General features: G+C 44.8%; 2 protein-coding genes across 2 annotated transcripts in view; one reads left to right on the forward strand and one right to left on the reverse strand.

Moving 5' to 3' along the window:
- LOC146810543 (tetratricopeptide repeat protein 1-like) overlaps nucleotides 1–14,017 on the reverse strand; it is a 51,569-nt gene extending 37,552 nt beyond the window's left edge. The window contains exon 1 of the mRNA XM_085617583.1: nucleotides 13,510–14,017. Coding sequence (XP_085473709.1) covers nucleotides 13,510–13,719 — 210 coding nt within the window. The 5' untranslated portion in view covers nucleotides 13,720–14,017. The remainder of the gene's footprint in view (nucleotides 1–13,509) is intronic.
- Nucleotides 14,018–14,433: 416 nt separating this feature from the next.
- Nucleotides 14,434–20,959, forward strand: EIF2AK4 (eukaryotic translation initiation factor 2 alpha kinase 4). Its single transcript, XM_085617582.1, has one exon. The coding sequence runs from the start codon at nucleotides 14,548–14,550 to the stop codon at nucleotides 19,546–19,548; it is 5,001 nt and encodes a 1,666-aa protein (XP_085473708.1). The 5' UTR covers nucleotides 14,434–14,547; the 3' UTR covers nucleotides 19,549–20,959.
- The last annotated feature ends 484 nt before the right edge of the window (nucleotides 20,960–21,443 follow it).

Genomic DNA, 21,443 nt, shown 5'->3' on the forward strand with positions numbered 1-21,443 from the left:
CACGTCGGTGATTTTTGAAACACTTCACCAGAAGTCTGCCTCTCGTCCACTGCTGCCTTTGGTCCCAGGAATCATGGAACCAGTCATGGACACCTTCCTCACCCCGGCGACCGTCAAAGCGGTTCCGGCTCGTATCCTCAAAAAATACAAGCCAGCTACCTCTGACCCCGTCTTTGTGAAGATGGACCCGCCTGCGGACTCCGTAATAGTGGCGGCTGCAAGAAAGGGTTAGACGGCGTCGGCCTCCTCTTCCGTTCCTCTAGATAAGGAGAGCAGAACCCAGGACTCCTAGGGACGCAGGGCCTGCTCTTCCGCGGCGGCGTCCCGCAAAATCTCCAGCGCGGCGGCGCTTTTGGGCAGATACGATAGGGCTCTCTGGGACTCGATGGAGCGATTCAAGTCCAAGCTCCCCAAGGAGGACCAAAAGGACTTTGAGGAGATTGTTAATGAAGGGGCTCTGGTGGCTAATCAGTCGATTAGCACAGCGGCGGATGGTGCGCTACTCTCAGCCCACTCTTACACACACGGCGTGTGCACCAGGAGGTCGTCCTGGTTGCGGCTGACAGGGCTCAAGCCAGACGCACAGCAACGGATTTTAAATCTCCCGTTCTCTGGCAACTCCCTCTTCGGCACTCACACGGATGAGGAGATGGGGCGCATGAAAACTGAGCTAGACACCCTCAAAGCTGTGAGCTTGGAGAAGAAAAAGGAATTCAAGCGCCGTTATAGACCCACCCAACGCAAGGGGCCTCAACAGAGGGTTCAAACCCCTCAGTGGTCTCAGAGTAAACCCCAAGGAAAATCGCAGTTTCGAGGCGGAAAGTCCGGCAGGGGCAGAGGTGGACACCAGCAGCAGTCCTCCACTACCACAAGAGGAGGAAAGTCATGAGCTGTGGCTTCCTCTACGACCGCTGCCCACTCCAGTGGGAGGAAGTGCGTCACGACATCTAGCAGAGTGGGACAGCATCACAAAAGATCGCTGGGTGCTGAATATACTGCGAAATGGATATGCGCTACGTTTTCGAGCGCATCCGAAAGACATCCTGCCAAAAAGGTCCCGTCCTCACCACTTAAAACTGCTCCAAAAGGAGGTGAGGGCCCTTCTGCAAAAACAGGCCATAGAAAAAGTTCCTCCTTCGCAGGTCGGAAAAGGAGTGTACTCCCGGTACTTCCTTGTGCCCAAAAAAGATCAAGAGCACAAGTTTTGGCCGATTCTGGACCTTCGTCTCCTAAACAAAGTCATCGTCAAGGAGAAGTTCCGCATGTTGGCGCTTCACCAAATATGTCCACATCTGCAAGTCGGGGATTGGATGTGTTCGGTGGACCTCCAAGATGCGTACTTTCACATTGCAATCGCGAAACATCACCGCAGGTACCTGCGGTTTGTGGTTGGAAGCAAGCATTATCAGTACAAAGTCCTTCCATTCGGACTCAAGTCGGCTCCGCGAGTCTTCACCAAATGTATGGCAGTGGTGGCGGCCTGCCTACACAAGCAGGGTCTCTTCGTCTACCCTTACTTAGACGACTGGTTGCTGAAGGCTCCATCCCAGCAGCAGGTGAAGAAAGACTTCCAGATCTGTCTGAGACAGTTGCACGCTCTCGGCCTTCACGTCAACATGGCAAAGTCCGTGCAGCAGCCCACTCAGTCCATCCACTACCTTGGCTCCGTTCTGGACACAAGCGTGGGAAAAGCGTATCCTTCGGGGGAGAGACTGTCTTCAATGAAGAGGAAATGCAGGCTTATGCAGCAGATGCAGAGGCCGTCAGCCCGGCAGGTAGCATCTCTGCTGGGATCCATGGCGTCCTGCATTTTTCTCATTCCCAACACCAGACTGCGAATGAGACCTTTGCAGCAAGCTTTGGAGGACCAATGGGATCAGTCCACAGGCCGTTGGGGAGATCGAATCTCTCTCTCCCAGGTGGCGAAATCTTCCCTTGCATGGTGGACTCGTCAGGACAATCTGTTGGTGGGAGTCCCGTTTCACCACCCACTTCCGGTGCAATCGGTGGTGACAGATGCATCGCTGCAAGGTTGGGGGGCCCACATGGGGTGCCTCCAAATACAAGGTCGGTGGTCTGCAAAAGAACAGGGCTACCACATAAATATGCTAGAACTTCGGGCAGTCCACCTTGCTCTAAAGGCGTTCCTCCCAGCAATCAAGGCCGACTCAGTCCTAGTGCAGACCGACAACACCACGACCATGTTTTACCTGAACAAACAGGGCGGGACTCGGTCACGCCCCCTCTCCCTGGAGGCAAAGGCGATCTGGCACTGGCGGCTCGCCCGGAACCTCTCGGTAGTGGCAGTGCACCTGCCGGGGGAGTTGAATATCAAGGCAGACGCACTCAGCAGGCACTTAGAAGATCAGCCCGACTGGGTGCTGCACGACGACGTGGTGGCAGACCTGTTCCGTTGTTGGGGTCGTCCAGGAATCGATCTGTTTGCAGACGGCGAAAATTCAAAATGCCACGCCTTTGCGTCCAGATTCCACCGTCCAGGGACCAGGGGGAATGCTCTTTTGATGGACTGGTCAGGGACATTTGCCTACGCCTTTCCGCCCCTGCCTCTGATTCCGAAGGTGGTATCCAAGCTGCTCAGATCCGACATGAAGATGATCCTCATAGCTCCGGACTGGCCGCGCCAGTGGTGGTACCCGGACCTTCTCCATCTCTCAGTGCGACCTCACAGGCGACTGCCTTGCAGGCCGGACCTGCTGTCCAAGATGGGCGGGAGGATTCTACATCCCAACCTTCCCTCACTGAACTTAACAGCATGGCTCCTGAGGTCCTGCAATATGGACATTTAGGTCTACCACCTGACTGCATGCATATTCTCAAAGAAGCGAAGCGACCCTCCACAAGAGCGTCTTATGCGTTTAAGTGGAAGAGGTTTTTCATTTGGTGTAGGGAGAATCACCTTGATCCTACAAAGGGGCAGGAGGACGTCATCCTTCCGTACCTCCTTCACTTAGCTAGATCAGGCTTGAAGTATGCATCCATCAGGGTCCATTTGTCTGCCATTACAGCTTACAGGAGGTCTCCCAGTCAACCTTCCTTTTTCCAGATGCAGGTGGTCAAGGACTTCTTGCAGGGGTTGAAGAAAGTTTACCCCCCTGTTCGAAACCCTTCTCCTCCGTGGGAGTTGAACTTAGTGTTGTCCAAGTTGATGGGCCCACCTTTTGAGCCGATCCACAGAGCTTCCTTACAGCATCTGTCGTGGAAGGCTGCTTTTCTGGTAGCCATTACATCGGCACGCAGAGTAAGCGAAATCCAGGCTCTCTGTACTAAAGAGCCGTACACAGTTTTTCACCAGCACAAAGTGGTCTTAAGGGCACATCCATCTTTTCTCCCTAAGGTAGTGTCTGATTTTCATATTAATCAGTCCATTTCTCTGCCATCCTTCTTCCCGAATCCAGCGACCCCGGCTGAGCGGTCGCTCCACTCCTTAGACCTCAAGAGGGTACTTAAATTCTACCTGGCAAGTACCAGAGGCATTAGGAAGACGGATCAGCTGTTTGTCAACTATGGCGCCATGAGAACAGGCTTCCCAGCAGCTAAGCGATCCATTTCCAGATGGATTGTTTCCTGCATTACCCTAGCCTACCAGCTGGCGAAAAGGCCCTTACCTTTGGCCCTTAAGGCTCATTCTACTAGGGGGAAAGCGGCCCCAGTGGCTTTCTTGCATAACGTTCCAATGGCAGAGATCTGCAAGGCGGCCACTTGGAAATCGGTTCACACCTTTACCAGGCACTACTGCCTCGAATCCGATTCCAGGGCGGATGCCCAAGTAGGCAAAGCCTCCTTGAGGAATCTGTTTGGGTAGCGGGGTCTATCTAAGCATACTGTTCCTTCTCTGTTTTTCCTTTCCTTTGCCCGCAGGGGGATGAGGTGAGGCTCGCTATTCTATTCTAATGCTTATGACTATTGATGAGGATCCCCTGGAAGAGAAGGATTAGTTACTTACCTGTAATCCTAGTTCTCTTCCAGGGGTATCCTCATCAAAGTCATAAGCAACCCTCCCGCCTCCCCGGGCAAAGGTGTGATAGTTTTCAGAGGTTATTATTTCTTTGTGCCATGACTTTTCAGTCTCCGCAAAGAACAACTGACCTAACTGCCACCCCTGAGGCATGATGGGAAGGTGGGGGTCAGGTGTGCCTTAAAGGCACGGTGTCAGTTTTTAGGTCTCGGCTGCGAAGGCTGCGCTTGCGCAGTCTCGCTCCGAGATTTAATGACTTTGAGAAGAGGGGCTTGCACCCGCCCCTCTTCTCTCCTGTTCTCCATTGGCTGGCCTCTTAAATGCTGGCCAGCCACTGGAGAAGAGGTCCAGTCACTCCGTTGAAGCCCCGTCCTTTTCGGATCGGGGGCGTGTTTTTTGCGAGAAGTCTCAGGGAGGAGACAACAGCAAAACACGCCCCCAAATCCGAAAAGGACGTGGCGTTTCTCCGAGGCATTTTCTGCTGTGCCTCGGAGAAAGGCGGTGGTGTCCCGGCGTTGCTCCCTCACCTGATCTCCTAGAGAGGTAGGACAAACTCCGGAACCTCTTGTGTTATTCTCGTAAAACTCAGGGCCCGTAAATTAGAGATTATAATCAACAATTATAGGCAGAGAGGTAGGACAAACTCCGGAACCTCTTGTGTTATTCTCGTAAAACTCAGGGCCCGTAAATTAGAGATTATAATCAACAGACTATTTGTCATGTTAAAAAGCCATAATGACTAGGGGTAATATGCGAGTAGTTTAGGTTAAGCCAATGCTCAACCTTCCTATCCACGTTTGTTTTCTTAAATATGCGGAAACTTTTCTATAGCATTATGTTACCAGCTGGCGTCTGACTATGGGTGGGTGGCTAAACCAGAAATAGTTGAGGTGACTGCAGCTGTCCGTTTCTGCCCTTTCTTTGTATCCGACAGCCTTGTTTCAATATGGCGGCGCCTCTGTCGAAATAGGATAGTCCGTCGTTGGTTTTGTACCGCGGTGTCGCCGCTGGCGCAGCTCGCACAGACGGTTGCAGCCAGAGCCGGTGGCAGGGAGTTCATCTCTGGCTGTCTGCCGTTTAGTGCCCGGGCCTGTCTGTAGCGCCCGGTTCTCCTCCTCCCCTCACCGGTGCCTCTCTGCTTTAGGATGGGGCTGCTCTCCCGGCTCTTGGGCTGGCTGCGCTCGCTCTTCTGGCGGGAGGAGATGGAGCTGACTCTGGTCGGGCTGCAGTACAGCGGCAAGACCAGCCTGGTGAACATCTTAGCGGTGAGTGCCGGAGTTGATGGGGAAGGGAGATAATGGGGTTTTGGAAGAGGCAGGTGAGAGCGGTGGGTGGAGGCTGGAAGGGAGCAACTGGAGGGGTATGCGGTGCTTTGAGCAGGTGGACAGTTGAAGTGCTGCAATAAACAACCCAAACGTATTTTATGCTGGAATACAGTAGTGTTTACAGATGTGACTGTGCTTCTACTTGGCGTTTATCAAACCAGCGAGTGCATTCTGGGGAGTGTAGTCATGGTTTAGCTCTCATGGAAACAAATGTATATGCCGAAGGAAAACGCTATTGGAAAACGTGTGTCCTTGGCGACAGCCATCTGGTAACCTCAGGGAAGAGTGGCTCATCAGTGCTCGTTCTCTCGATCTTCTCTTTTTAGTATTTGTAATCGATGACACGATGAACCATTCAAACCTGACATCGGGCAACGTGATCTCACTATAGATATAGAACCTGACCCCGGATGTAGAAATAGTGGAAGCTGCCAGCCAAGAACACAATGTTAATATTGGTTGAGGCTGACTGTATTCAGCTCCAACACATAAATAAACGGATTAGGGATCCGGGGGAAGGACAGCCAATATCATGACAATGTTTTTTGTTGTTGTTTTTTTTGGGGGGGTGGGGGGGGGGGCGTTTGTACGGGACAATTGCACTGTTAAGTGGACCACAAGGACCAACACGGCAAGTAGAAGAAAGGACAGTGTTCACTGGTGTGCCAGACATTTTGAAGCCAGTTGGTGCCTCCCTATAGAGAATGCACAGCGCAACAACACGACTGACATAGCCTCTGTAAACACACTGACTCGTGGTGGAAGGAAGGTGAAATGGTATAGAAAACCAGAGCCACGTCACATTTACTGTTGTACAATTGAAGGAAAATACTTGAAACCAAAAGTAGGCAGCGTGTAGCTCACTACATCTGGGATCCACTGAACCATTGAAAATAGGAAGGATTGTTAGGTCAGCGGAAGCAGATGTATAGGCATTCATGGCAAGAATTCTTAGTCATTTGTTGCAATTGCATACTGGGCAGATGGCAGCCGGACACGCATGATCCAGCCAACTACATAAGTGATTATAGCTCTGTGCTACGACTTGTTTCCCCCTGCATGCATGCCTTGTTTTTCTCAGATCAGTTTGCCGGTGGGCTGGGCCTCGAACCAGGTCCTGGAGATTTGTCTGTCTTTTTGTTACATTCTCCGATCTAATAAAGATTGTTGTTGTATAATGGACACCGGCCCCCCTTCAACCAACCTTGTGACATCTGCCCTCCTCCAGGTCGTTTAGGCCAATCAGCAAATGGATTGTTGTGGTAAATCCAGCAGGCAGGTTACGCGCCCTCTGGTCTTTGTTCCACTTCCAGGTCATGTTGTTGAAACCGAGGGACATGCATGACGAGGCTTCGAGCAGAGCGTTTTGGTGTTATCCTTAGGAAATAAATATATCTCTAGCTGTATCTGTTTTGGCTGCGATTACATTGGCAAAGGTGTAGGATGTTAAACCGGCAGGAAGGGATTGCGTGTAGTGAGATAAGTAGGGAGAAACCGAGACTAACGAGGCATCCTCCCCATCCCCCAAGGTGAGAGCTTTGAAACGTTTCCTATTTTTTAAACAAGAGGGCACAGGGATACCTTTCGCTCTGAGCCATATTCGAATACATTTGGTATTTTTCTATCCACATCTACAATCTACCCTGTTCTTTACCTTCCACGTTTTTTTTTAACTAAACAGTGCAAATTCGACCCGAAGGTTTTGGAGCGCCTTATCACAGCATCATTTATATTACACAGGATAGGTTCATTTTTTAGACACAAAGCAATTACGTGATTTACCAAGAATCCCAGGATATTGAGCGATGCTGGGACTCGAACATGGCTCCTCAGTTCTAAACTGCATTCATAAAGCCACCCCCCCCCCCCCCCCAATCGCTACAGGTCATGTATCCGCTTTCTGCCCTAATCCACGTATTTCTCCACGATTTACATCAGTTCTCTGCATCCTCACTTAACCTCTCCGCATTTGATCTTGACTCTCCTCATGTTGCCTTTCCAACTTCTATGCATGCTCTATCATCTGCACCCTGAACTCTACATGCTCAGTACCTACGCTATCACATTTATTCTAACAAGCATTTACAATGCAACGGTCTCGGCATTGTTAAAGTTAGAGCTATTGGCATTGCTCATGACAATGCCGTTTCTTTAAATGTTTGAAAAACAAAAAACATAAGCAAAAATAATGTCATGAGCAATGCCAATAGCTCTAACTTTACCAATGCCGAGACCATTGCATTGTAAATGCTTGTTTGCTATGCAGCTATTAGTTAGCTTTTCAGTCTTTTTAGACTGGGTATTTGCAATGCAGCCTGGGAGCTTCCTATGCTTTCAGTGTTTTCTGAGAATTTCTGCTGTTTTCTAAGCATTAAAACAGTTTCCAAACAAGTTATAATGTTGTTTCTCATGTTTATAATGCTATTTTCTTATGTATAGTGGAAATTCCTTACAGCATGGTTCAGCTCTAGGGTGTTATGGGCTGCAATTGCTTGTGTATACATATAGGTATATATGTATGGATATATATATGTGGGGCACATATAATATACTGTTTCCGGGATCCCGCACATGGGCGGGAATATTCTAATGCTTATGACTTTGATGAGGATACCCCTGGAAGAGAACTAGGATTACAGGTAAGTAACTAATCCATATAACCACACAGTCCTAATAGGTCCTGTAAAACTACTACAAACGCAAGAAAGATGTGGGCAGGCACCACACAGTACAATACAATAAATAGCAATGTTACGCAAAGAAAGGTTCCCTAGAAAACAACAGCATGTAAAAGAAAACTTGCAGTATTGTAAATGAATAATCCTTGTAGTGCAGCAGGTTGAAGCCTTGTAGCGCAGCAGGTTAAAGTATTGTAGAGCAGAAAATTAAATAAAGATGAATAATCCTTGTAGCGCAGCAGGTTGAACAATCCTTGTAGCGCAGCAGGATAAAGTATTGTAAAGCAGAAAATTAAATAAAATTAACAATCCTTGTAGCGCAGCAGGGTGAATCCTTGTAGCGCAGCAGGCAAAGTTAAAGAACTAGATGGCACAGTAGAAAACCAAATACATTGAGTGTGCTATTAGTGAAACTGTTAGAATTGCTTCACATCCAGAGTCATTCCCAGAAAAGAAGGCTTGAATCAAAGCTCAGCGCAGGAGGGGCAGCAAGTTTAAAACAGTACCTGCAGTGAAATACAACCATGCTTTGGCGATACGATGTCTTGGTAATCAAAGCACACGTTGGAAGAAAAAACTGTAACAGGTGGAGGCGCAGAAGGACTTCTACAGCCTCACGATACGATAGCTTTATTTTAGCAGAAAAACGTGGTTGGCCCAGGCGAAATGGTTGGCAAAGATGTTTAGGCAAATCCAAAATGGCGGCACGCACGGTGACGCCGAGCTGGGTGGCTCCCGGCATCACCGTGCACCAAATATGCTTAGTATCCAAAACCAACTGAAGACGTCACAGTGGAGTGAAGAGAGAAATCACGAGGCAGCAGGAGGAAAGTAATGCTGACAGAGGTAAGGCTGCGCGCTCTGTATGTGCTCGTGGCAGATTTTTAAAATGAAGAAGCGGTTAAACTGGCAATCGTGAAAACGAAGTAAAAATGGGCAAGATAATTCAAAGCATTCAATCAGCCCCAAAATTTCAATGTCGCCTCCACTGAGAGAAATTAGGCAGTCACACAAAAGCACACAAACAGCATCTGCGCCGTGTTCAAATGTCGCATGAAACTAATTACCAACAATTGACAAGGAGTTGAAGTGAGAACGGGAACATTTTCCTTCAACAAAACGAAATTGCAGGCAAACAAAATTCCCACTAACCTCCAGAAGATGAAAGCAAATATCTAAACAGTTCCGTTTTAAAAACCAAGAAAATTAGAGTGCTGTTTAAATTGTCGAAGTCTGAAATTGACAATGCAGCTGGCTTTTGAGCTTGTCAAACGGCCTCTTGTCATGTAAAATTTCTCTGGTTTCAGATTTCTTTCGCTGATATTGAAAGTACCGGTTTAGATTTCCCCCAATCTGGGCTCTGTGTAACCTGCTCTGTAACCTGAGCAGGAAACAAAAAATGAGGGCGAAGGATGTCGTAAGAACTGCAGACAGCAGGCAGGAGGTAATGGCAAAATAAAGTGGTCTCAAGTCTGCGGCAGGAAATGGCAGGCAGCAGGAACTGGCACTTTTAGACTGGGTTGTGGGCGACCAATGGTAGGGTCACTGGTGGGGCTCGTTGGTGCCAGTTAAATTGAAGTGCTCCTCTTAAGTTTCAAAGGAAATACTTGATCTTGATTGTGGGTTTTTGTTCTTCAGCCTCTGCTTTTCAGACTGGAGACACCCCACTCCTTGTACCAAAATGTAGTATACTGAAAGAGGACGAGTCCAAGTAATTTTCCATGAAGGTTTATTGATTAGCAGGTTACATGGAAAAGAAAAATAAGAGTATAATAAGAGCCCCACCAGGAGCAGCTTCCCTGCTGCTCAGCCCATACACCAACTGACTCAGGTACTCCAACATTCCACATCCCAACATTCTCTCACGTAATCATTCTGGCTGAGCAGCAGGATACCACAAGGAGCCATCCAATACACAAAGCACCTGAAGGGTTCAATTATAGAATACAATCTTTTTAGCCATGAAGGACACACTAAGTAGCCTTGTTGTTTGCGGGGTTTTTTTCTTCCAAAAACTAAGTGATATTTTTTTAAAAACAAAAACCTGAAACCAGCTTCTGTTACTGTTGCTACACTCTGGTAAAAACACCCCTCGTGTCCAGAATCTTAAGTTACTCCAGATAAAGAGAGCAAGAAGATGGATGCAATGGGAAGGAAAATCTGCATCTGCAGATCTTCCACAGCTCTCAAAACAGCCAGTGATTCAGCACTATTAAGTTACAACAGAGCCTTGTGGGACTCCTTTCCGAATTTTGTAAATGACTTGCCAAAAGAAAGAAAACCAGACTTCTCAGGAATTTCAAATCAAGGTCAACTGGTCTGAAATCAAGTTAAATGCGCTGCTCTCGATAATACAGACCTAGCAGCGACAAATTATCGTCACTCTATTTCCATCAGATGAGCTTCCTAGCTTACTTTCATTACCCTGAGACCAGATGCCCAACACAAAATATAGAAATCTCCGGTTTTCAGGCTCCATACTCTTCGTTCCTCATGCAGAGATGAGAAAATTGAAAGAATGAAGAAAACGTCGGAGATTCTTAAAGAGGTAGGACTGGAAGAGAATCTTTTTTTCATTCTTTAATCTATTTCGCCTCAGGGATACCAGACAATATCAAAGACCGATATTTCTATCCCCTCAATCGCCCTATTACACACAACAGCAAGGCCTCAATCACAACAGCATCATCAGTATTCAAGATGATCATATATAAGTTGAGGTCAAAAGCCTACACAACCTTAAAGAAACTGAACTTAGGCAAAGTCTTGTTCCCAACAAAATAAGCAATGAGACCAACACTCCATCTGCGGTGTTCGCCACTCCAGTGTGGAGGAGTCGAGAAGATTTATAAACAGACAAATGGGTCTTACAAATTATACAGAGCAAGTACACCCTTCAATTCAAGTCTCCGCTGCCCTTGATACCACCAACAAGGGCTCTACAAAATCATCTGCCCCTACTAAAAATGGAGGTTTCATCACTACTTCAAAAACAAGCAACAGAATCCAATTCTCTATCACAAAGGCTATCTATTGAAGATATTTTTTTTGTTTCCAAGAAGGGCTCCAAGCAAGAATTGTAAACAATATTGGTTCTGAGAAGCCAACAAATATATCAAACATCAAAAACTCAAAGATGTTGGCACTTCTTCAAATCTATCCCCAACTAGTGAAGGGAGAATGGATGTGCACAGTGGATCTCAGAGATGCTTATTTTTCAATTCCAACTGTGTCAAAGCATAGAACGTTTCTCAGATTTTGGTCAGCAAAACCCACCACCAGTACAAAGTTCCCCTCTTTGGCTTCAAATCCACCCTAAAACCTTTTTTAAAAGGCATGGCTCTAGTAGCAGCTTTTCTTCACAAGAAAAAGATTTGTGTCTACCCATATTTAGACCGGCTGATAAAAGCTCCTACATCATTACAAACACAAAAAGACTTCAACTACACACTCAAAGTATTACACCTCTTAGGACTACAAGCAAATGTGGAAAAATCTAGCACATTTCCAGTTAAGTACGGTCCTACCTGGGAGGATCTCTAAATATGATAACAGGAAAAGTGTATCCTTCAGAGGAAAGATTATCTACCATTTTTGTTTTTTAAATGTCTCCAGCTACTACATGCCTTAAATCCAAGCGTAAGGAAAGTGTGTTTGATTCTAGGCTCTATGGCCTCATACATTTATCAGGTACCCAGAGCTAATTTCTACAGGAGACCTCTGCAACAGAGTTTAGAAGGTCATTGGGCACAAGAACAAGGAGACTGGGAAGACACGATTGCTCTGAATCTACTCAAATGTATTGTTTCCATTAAGATCATCCAACACAGACCGTAGTGACCAATGGTTCTCTCTTAGGCTGGGTGGGGAGCTTGCTTACTTATCAGCTACACTAACAGTTTGATGTCAATGGTTTCCACAGATACAGATTTACCATATCAATGTTTTCAAACTAAAAGCAGCCCGTTTGCAGCCCATTTCTTGCAAACGGGTGTCTGATGTTCATGCTTTGGACTTGGCAGGTCGCCGTTTTACACCTGAGGGTGTCACATTTCGCCTTTCCAAACGTACCAAGACACATACTTCCGAGATTACCGATCCTTCTTTTCCTAATCATCCCAACCTTTGCGTTGTTCAATGTGTCAAGGATTATGAGGTAAGTACTGCCCCTTTACGTTCAGATATGCATGGTCAACTGTTGATTGCTTTGCAGAAGCCTTTTTGCCCTATCACCCCAGCTACTTTGGCTCGCTGGGTTAGATGGCTCATGTCTGAAGCTGGCATTGATGTTTCCATTTTTGGTGCTCATTCGGCACGTGGGGCTATGGCCTCTAAGGCATTCTCCATGGGTGTTACTTTATTTGACATCATGAAGGCCGCAGATTGGTCTTCTGATTCAGTGTTCAAAACTTTCTATTACAAACCAATTGATCATATTGCTTCTGTGGTGGTGGATCAGCTTTGAACAAGCATAATCGGAGCCTCCTGTCCTGACATATAATTCAAAATGTGCGAACATACGTGACAAGAATTTTCAATTCTATTAAGGACAAGGAGGCGAGGATTATCCCACCCGTGATTATTGTTTTTGCACATGTTATGCATTTATATTGTTGTTTTCTGCATATGACTTATGTTTAATGCAATGCACTATTTCTCTACCCCCCCTAGTTATGACTTCATTCTATATACTGGGTGTGTATTACGGCTGTTTGTCTCTTTTCAGGTTCTGACCCGAAGTAGCGGTGTTGCTGTTCCTTCTGGTTTATCCGGTTTTCGAAGCCCTTCAGTTTCCGATACTCTACTGCTGCCGAGTCCTGTGTTCTTTGAAGTGGACTTCTGCTGCTGCTGAAAGTTTTTCTATCCCTGATGTTCAACGTTTTTCTTGGACTTCCTGTTTTAACTTGAACTGTTTTTCCTCACCAAAGAAAGAGGATACAATACTTTCTACATAACCTTTTATAATATGGTTCTCTATGGTTGGTCACGTGATACCCTGGTGTTCATGGGTACTGTAGTTTTTTTATTTACCTACTGTTTTCTAATTGGCTGCGGAGCATTTCTAATAAAGAAATGAGAAAGCATAATCCTCGCCTCCTTGTCCTTAATAGAATTGAAAATTCTTGTCACGTATGTTCGCAAATTTTGAATTCTATGCTAATGAGCGCTGTCATTGTGGACGCTTGGTTCAAGTAAAATTGTATTCCTTTTTTGCATTAATGTGAAATGTCCGGTTTTTGTCTTTAAAATTTTGGTCACCCTGAATTAAGCATGACATGTTCCTATTTGTTGTGGCTACCGCAGCTGAGTCTTTGTGAAAACCTCGAATGTTGACTGTGAGGAAACGACAGTTGGAGTCGGTAAAAGAAGGGTGAAGATGTTTTTTACAATGCCGCGGGGCTGAAATAAATGAGTACTTTACTACAACAACTTCCATGAGTCTGTACTACTTCTCGTTTAAAAACTTTTTACTGAATGTTTTGCCATCCTTACACATTATTTGTCTCTGGCAGGCGATCACCATACTCACCTCTCTCTCTTCATGGCTCAGCTCTTTCTCCAGATCGTACAGCGTTTCCTCTTCAGGCTCCTGACTGCATTCATGGAAGATCTCCGGTTCTTTGTCTCCTTCTCCGGGGTCAGGCTGCCCCTCAGACGTCGGAGGCGTCCTTCTGTCTCCAACTTCTGGCAGCGCTTGCTCCTCAGACACCGGTGTTTTCTCATCTACAGCTCCTTCCATTTTAGAGGCTAGGGCAGACTGTCTCGACTAAGTGCAGAGCGATAGCGCATGCGCAGTGCAGAGTGGGTCCTTAGATCAGCACTCTGCTGACAAACGTAGAGTTGCTGACACGGAAATAGAAGACAGGCGTCAAAGCGAAGACTAGAACGAAAGCGAGTCACCTGGTGCTAGGCCAAGGAAAAATAATTATGTGTGGTTAGTTTGTAGACATTGTATCGGTGACCTGCTAAAGACAGAGAAAGAAGAAACATGTGCGGATAAAAAGCATTGCTGCCCCCTCGCTGTGGCTTCCTCGATCGTGAACATAGAGAAGAGACTAGCAAACCAGGCGAGTCACCGGCGGCCATATCGTAGAGTGAGCATTTTTTAGTATCTATGCTTAGAACGTATGTTAAGCCTTACCTGACAGGCACGCACTTGCATTGGAGACCTATTCATCTATGAACCCATGGCGCAAGCAGGTTAGGTTGTTCCTCGCTGGCGTAGGCATGTTTGGTTATTCCGCTCTCATGAACAGCTCATACCGTCATTCCCTTTGATTTGAAAAATAGCCGCCCTCTGCACAGCAAATTGTGCATTCCCTTAGGGTAGTGTTTCTTTTAAATCCAGTGACGTTATGTGGTAAACCAAACGTTGTATGTCCACCGCCTTCCTCTCTGACCATTCCGATATTTGTCTTTTCTCTATGTCCATGACTGGTCGGTTAGTCCGTCATCCCTGCCAATGCTGCCTTGCTGGAAGTAGCTTGTGCTGAGTGGCTGGTGGCTGGACGTGTTGGATTGACTCGTGCATGGCTCCCTGTGAGGAGCTGATGTAGTGCCATGCGATATGTCCGGGGGCAGAGGCTGGGCCATGCCCCTCTCAAGCCCAGAAGGTCCCGATACAGAGACTGCGGACAGTCCTGCCTCTGAGCCCCACGTCAGCAGGCAGCAGACGGAGCTGCAGGTCTTGGAAGCAATCTATGGAGAGGACTTCATTGACCTCAGGCAGAAATCTGTCTGGAAGCAGACCATGCCACCAGAGATTCTTCTTTCTCTGCGTCCCCAGGGGCAGTTCGAAGTCTATGTTGGTGTTGACCTGCAGGTGCGTTGCCCCCACGAGTACCCAGACGTGGCCCCGCAAATTGAGCTACTAAATGCCAGGGGTTTATCTCGCGACAACATCAGTTTGTTAAAGACCAGCCTGGAGCAAATGGCTGAGAGTCTGAGAGGTGAGGTCATGATATTCCAACTGGCCGACTTCGCAAAGTCCTTCCTCAGCGAATATAACAAACCTCCCCCTAAATCCTTTCACGAAGAGATGCTGGAGAACCAGCAGAGGCAGCAGGAAAAGCAGGCTCAGGAGGAGCAGCTGCGCATTCAAGAAATCCGAAGGAAAGAGGAGCAAATGCAGCGTGAAATCTTAGATGAGATTCAAAGGCGGGAGGAGGAGAAACGAGAAGAGCGCAGGAAGAAAGACCTGGCCAAGTTGGAGCGCATGGAATGTGTAAGTATCTCAAACTCAGAAGGGCAGGTTGGAGACCACCACGCTAGCCTGAAGTCACCCACAATGTCTCATGGAAGCCTTGCAGAACAAGGCGGACACAGATCTCGAACTAGTTCTGCAGGGCGGTCGAGACGAGATCGCCAGTATTCATTGTGCAGCAGTGAAGAAGCCCCTGCATCTTATAGTCTTTTGCACTTCAACATTGGTTGTGCTGGTCAGCTAACAGTGCATAGAGGTAAATGTATTGGCCAGAGCGAACAGCTTGGGAAGTCCGTCTTCAATGCTTTAGATGTAACTTCAGGTAGCTTTGTCATTGTGTATCAGTGGGCTCTCCAGTGGAAGAAAAAAATGGGCAAGTTCTTGACCAATCAAGAAAAGGAAAAGGTGGATAAATGCAAAAAACAGATTAATGGTGCAGAGAGTGAGTTCACCTCACTTGTTAAACTAAGCCATCCCAACATAGTGCATTACATAGCAATGAGCACGAATGAGCATCAAGAATCTATTGTTGTTGACATTTTAGTTGAACATGTAAATGGATCAAATCTTTCAATATTCCTTGGGAAAGAAACACCAGTTCCCGTAGACCAGCTTCGTCATTATGCTGCTCAAATATTGTCTGCTCTTGAGTACTTGCATAATAATTCAGTAGTGCACAAGGTGCTTTGTGCTTCAAGTATCTTGGTGGACACAGAAGGAAACATCAGATTGACAGACTACAGTATTTCAAAACGCTTGGCCGATGTTTGTAAAGAAGATGTGTTTGAGGAAACAAAAGTTCGATTTAGCAATGATGCTCTGCCGAACAAGACTGGAAAGAAAGGTGACATATGGAAATTGGGCCTCCTCTTGCTATCTCTGAGCCAGGGTGAACTCGCAAAAGAATATCCTGTAATTGTTCCCTCACACTTACCAGGTCTATTCCAAGATTTCTTGAGGAAATGTGTTTGTTTGGAAGATAATGAAAGATGGAGTGCTTCACAATTGTTAACGCATGATTTCCTTAATACTCCATCACCACCCTCCCTCGGACCAGACAGCCCTGATTATTACTTAGGAGTCGACTGCATTGAGACAGTTGTGCCAAACAGTCAAGTAAACAGAGCAGCATTCATTATGGAAACTCAACACCAGTTTTCACGTTATTTCAGTGAGTTTGAAGAGATCCAGTTATTAGGGAAAGGAGCATTTGGAGCTGTTCTCAAGGTCCAAAACAAGTTAGATGGGTGTTACTATGCAGTAAAACGTGTTCAGATCAATCCTGCAAGCAAGCACTTTCGGAGGATCAAAGGAGAAGTAACATTGCTTTCTCGTTTGAACCATGAAAACATTGTACGGTATTACAATGCCTGGATTGAAAAACATGAAAGGCCGTCTCTTAGCACATCTGAACTGAAAACTACTGAAAATAAAAAGAACTGTGTAAAAATGGAGGGAAATGTAAAAAATGAGCTTGGGCTGTCTGATGATATTGAAGCAAATGCCCCATCTCCCATTTTAACAAGTTCAGTTGAATGGAGCACCTCTTGTGAGAGATCTTCAAGTGCAAACTGTAGTGGAGTAAATGAGGATTCCAGTGATGAAGATGATGATGAAGTGGATGTGTTTTCACAGTCATTTTTGCCGGATAGTGACTCAGACAGTGAAATACTTTTTGAAAACGAAGATGAAAATGTGCAAAAAAGCCTTACTAAAGAGCGTAACAATGAAAATACCCCAGATAAAGACCATCCAACCGAGCCAGAGTCGGCGCCAACTCTTCATTATCTGTACATTCAGATGGAATATTGTGAAAAGAGCACATTACGGGACACTATCGATCAGAATCTTTATCTGGATACAAGCCGACTTTGGAGACTTTTTAGAGAAATTTTGGATGGATTAGCATACATACATGAACAAGGCATGATCCACAGAGATTTAAAACCTGTAAATATCTTTTTGGACTCCGAAGACCATGTGAAAATTGGAGATTTTGGTCTAGCTACAGATCACCCAGCTTACACAAGTGATACAAAACCTGCTGATGAAGAGTTGTGTGGTGAATACACTGTTAAGTCAGACCCAGAAAGCCATTTGACAGGCATGGTTGGCACTGCCTTGTATGTGAGCCCAGAAGTCCAAGGAAATACCAAAGCCACCTATAATCAGAAAGTGGACCTCTTTAGTTTAGGTATAATATTTTTTGAGATGTCATACCGTCCCATGGATACAGCTTCTGAGAGGATCTCTGTTCTTAGTAACTTAAGGCAGCCTGCTATCGTCTTCCCAAAAGACTATGCACAAGAGAAGAATGAAAAGCAAAAAAGAGTCATACGTTGGCTTTTGGATCATGATCCTTCAGCCCGCCCAACTGCCATTGAGTTGCTAAAGAGTGAGCACCTTCCTCCACCCCAAATGGAAGAGTCTGAACTTCATGAAGTGCTTCATCACACCCTAGCAAATGTCGATGGGAAAGCTTATCGGACAATGGTGAGTCAGATATTTTCCCAGCGTGTTTCTCCAGCAGTGGATTATACATATGACAGTGATATCACAAAGGGTTTTTTTTCACCTCATGCGGTTAAGACACAGCAATATGTTTGTGAAATAGTTTGCAGGATCTTCAAAAGACATGGGGCTGTTAAGTTGCATACCCCCTTGTTGATGCCCAGAAACAAGAAAATGGAAGAAAGTAATGAAACTGCATGTTTTATGGATCACTGTGGGATGCTAGTGTCTCTTCCTTATGATCTCCGGACTCCTTTTGCAAGATTTATATCAAGAAATAATATCTCCAATTTAAAAAGGTACTGCATTGAACGAGTTTTTAGACCAAGGAAACTACACAGATATCATCCCAAAGAGCTAACGGAATGTGCTTTTGATATTGTCACATCATCTACAAACGGCTACTTGCCAATTGCTGAAACAGTATATGCAATTTCTGAGATCATCCAGGAATTTCCAGTTTTGCAGGATAGAAACTATAGTGTTTATCTGAACCATACGTCCTTACTGAAAGCCATCCTTTTACACTGTGGTGTACCAGAGGACAAGCTTAATCAAGTATATAACATTCTTTATGATGCCATGACAGGAAAGCTAAGCCGAAGAGAGGTGGAGGCAAAATTTTGCAACCTGTCGCTTTCGCCAAATAATTTCCAGTTATCTCGACTCTATCGCTTTATGGAGCAGAAAGGAGATTTGCAAGACATGGGGCCAATGATTAGCACCCTAACCAAACAGAAAACTGGAATCAGCTTCCTGGCTAAACAAGGTGTCAAGGACCTTGAAGAAGTTGTTGGGATCTTAAAGAAACTTTGCATAAAACAGCAAGTGGTTGTGAATTTGGGACTTGTATACAAGATCCAGCAGCACAATGGCATTATCTTTCAGTTTGTAGCATTTATTAAACGTAGGCAAAAAGTTGTTCCAGAAATTCTTGCAGCTGGTGGCAGATATGATCATCTTATTCCTCTGTTCAGAGGACCGCAAACAGGACCTTTGACGTGTCCTTTAGCAGTTGGTGTGAGTATTGCTTTAGATAAGATATGTGTGGCCGTTTCTAGTTTGGAGGAACCTTCCACTGTGAGCTGCTGTGATGTGCTGGTCGTGAGTGTAGGACAGGTGTCCATGGGAAGAGCCATTGGTATAGTTCAAAAACTATGGACTGCTGGAATTGCAGCAGAACTCATGTATGACTGGTCACAGTCCCAAGAGGAGCTGCAAGAGCATTGCAGGTGTGCTGGAATTGCTTATATTGCTTTTGTATCCGATAAAGAAGGAAGCCATGTGAAGATAAAATCATTTGAGAAAGAACGCCAAAACGAAAAACGTATTTTGGAGTCTGAGTTAGTAGATCATCTAGCCCAGAAACTCAGGACCAAAGTCTGTGATGAAAAGAATTCAAGGGACATTTGTGAGAATTCTTCAGTGCCTAATTCAAAGGGATCCTGTTTTAGTACTTCAAACATGTGTGAACAACATGGAACTGCTGCTGTGTCCCCAAATGTGAATGTTCTAGCTCCTGATAAGCTGTCATCCAGTATGCGGAGAAGGACAGAAGCACAAGTGCTTTCAAAACTCCAGACTTTCCTCACAAACTTTTTGCAAAAGAACACCGAAATTGAAATTTTAGCACTTGACCTACCAAAGGAGACTATCTTAACACTGCTGTCTTTAGAATGTGAAAAAGACGAACAAGCCTTTTATGCTTCTGTGAAACAATTATTGTCTGGTTTGCCAAAGCAGCGTTACCTGAAATCAGTATGTGATGAGATTTGCCGTATAAAAATTGAGAAGCGTGTGCCTATGCTCGTTTTGTACAGTTACAGAGATGATGCTTATAAAATTTTATTTTGAACACATTCTTGAGCTAGCCTTTGAGTAAATTATATTTTATTAAAGGTAAGCTTTTACATTTCCACTTACTTTTCCCGGATACATTTCCAAAATAGTCACTTATGTTTGACAGTTACTGAAATTGCCTACCTTGAGTCTCTTCCAATCCTAGATTGATCTAAAGTGTAGTTTTATCATTCCTTGCTTATCTGAAACAAACTGTTATGTATGTGTAGTTTCAAGCAGATCATTCCATAGTACTGATAGGGAAGGGGCTCATAAGCCTGTAGAGGAAATTTACATTGGAGTGTATCTTTAATATGCGAGTACACGTCGGTAATGGATTGAAGCAATTCTAGAACTTTATTTTGGTATACAGCATTGCTACATTTTATAATGTTAGTGAACAACTACAAATATATAGCCTAAAATGATAGTTAATATTATACTTTCTAATGTCTTAACTTGATCAGTTAAAATGCCTTTGTATGTTAAAAGCATCAGACGGTGTACCTTTGAAAAAATATTTTTCTGTAAAAAAATAAAATTGATGTTTTGTAAACTTGATAAGGGGGTTGGTTAGTGTGTAAATTGAAATTCTCAGTATTTACCTAATCAAAACAAGATGGCCCACTTGTTGCTACAAATCTGATAGTTTTGCTCATGGTTTGGTAATCTGATCAGTCTAACTGCAGACATTTACGTAGGCAGCTTGAGGAACACCAGAACAACCTGGGTTTTGTAACATATTCACATTTTTGAGCAAACGATGCACCTATTTAAATCAAGTGATGTCAGTGTTTTCCTTTTACTTTATAATTAATCTGATCAAAGTTGTGTGGAATATGTCAGTAATTCAGCACCGATCCCATGTTGTGGGGGCGTTTACATTATTTTGCCAGAGCGACAGTGTTTGTAATAGCAAAGTGAATCTGTTAACTTTGCTTCAGAATTGCAAAATGTTAACTCTGAGAATGAATTGGCTGCATTGTCAAATGCATACATTGCACACCACGTGTTAAATATATGTTACATTTCAGTAAGGAAATTAGCACAATTTAAAACTTATTTTCTGTCATACAATCGATGCTTTAATGTGCTCACTCCATCTTAGATTTGTTGGTTAATGTGCTTCATAGGCTTTTGACTTACTCGTCCAAATTCTAACACTTTTCTTCTCCGTGTTTCTCATAGTAGTTTATCTAAATCTACAATTGTTGGGCGGTCCTGTGCTAGTGATTGGTGTGAATACGAAAGTCAATTTTACACTAGTTGATTTGATATTTTGCAGCGTGTCTGCTGTGAGTCCAGCTAACATGGCAAGCCTAAATATATGATGTTGTTGACGATGCCTGGCAGAGTATGTGCCTGTGGTGCAGATTTTGTCCACTCTTTAACAGTTAAATAAATAAACCGCATTGCTTTAATTGTTGATAGTATTTCAGAAAGCTTAATTTAGATTCCTGTTTTCTGTCTAACCGTCTTAAAGGCCATGTCACCTAATACTGTAGGTGTTTATTATGTCCCCCTTCAAATATATGCAAATGCTCTTTGTGACAAAACCATTTTTTGTGGCAAATCACTGCTTTTTAGGGTCCCTTTTCAGTGCTCAAACATATACTCATGTGGAAGTTTTTTTCAGAATTGCAAGCATGGGTGAAATTAGTAAAGGTAAGTTATTCCCACAAGGATCAAGTGGAGTGGCATTAGCTGCCAGCCTTTTAGTTTTGTCAGTGCTCGTTTTGTTTTGTTGTGGGTTTTGGGAAACTTTGTTTGTGGAGCTGCCCCCCAACATAAAAAATTGGCAAAAGTATTTTTTGAGCGCTTATTGTCATAGCAGTCCTTGGCATTGAAGGGAACTACTTTTTGTGCAGATGTACTCCTTGTGACAGAACAGATTGCTGTCATTCACAGTG

This window comes from Triturus cristatus, chromosome 7 (assembly GCF_964204655.1).
Source record: "Triturus cristatus chromosome 7, aTriCri1.1, whole genome shotgun sequence".
Classification (NCBI taxonomy): Eukaryota; Metazoa; Chordata; class Amphibia; order Caudata; family Salamandridae; genus Triturus; species Triturus cristatus.

What these genes read in the sequence shown, in the direction of transcription:
- EIF2AK4 (XM_085617582.1), top strand. Translation starts at nt 14,548, where the DNA reads ATGTCCGGGGGCAGAGGCTGGGCCATGCCCCTCTCAAGCCCAGAAGGT.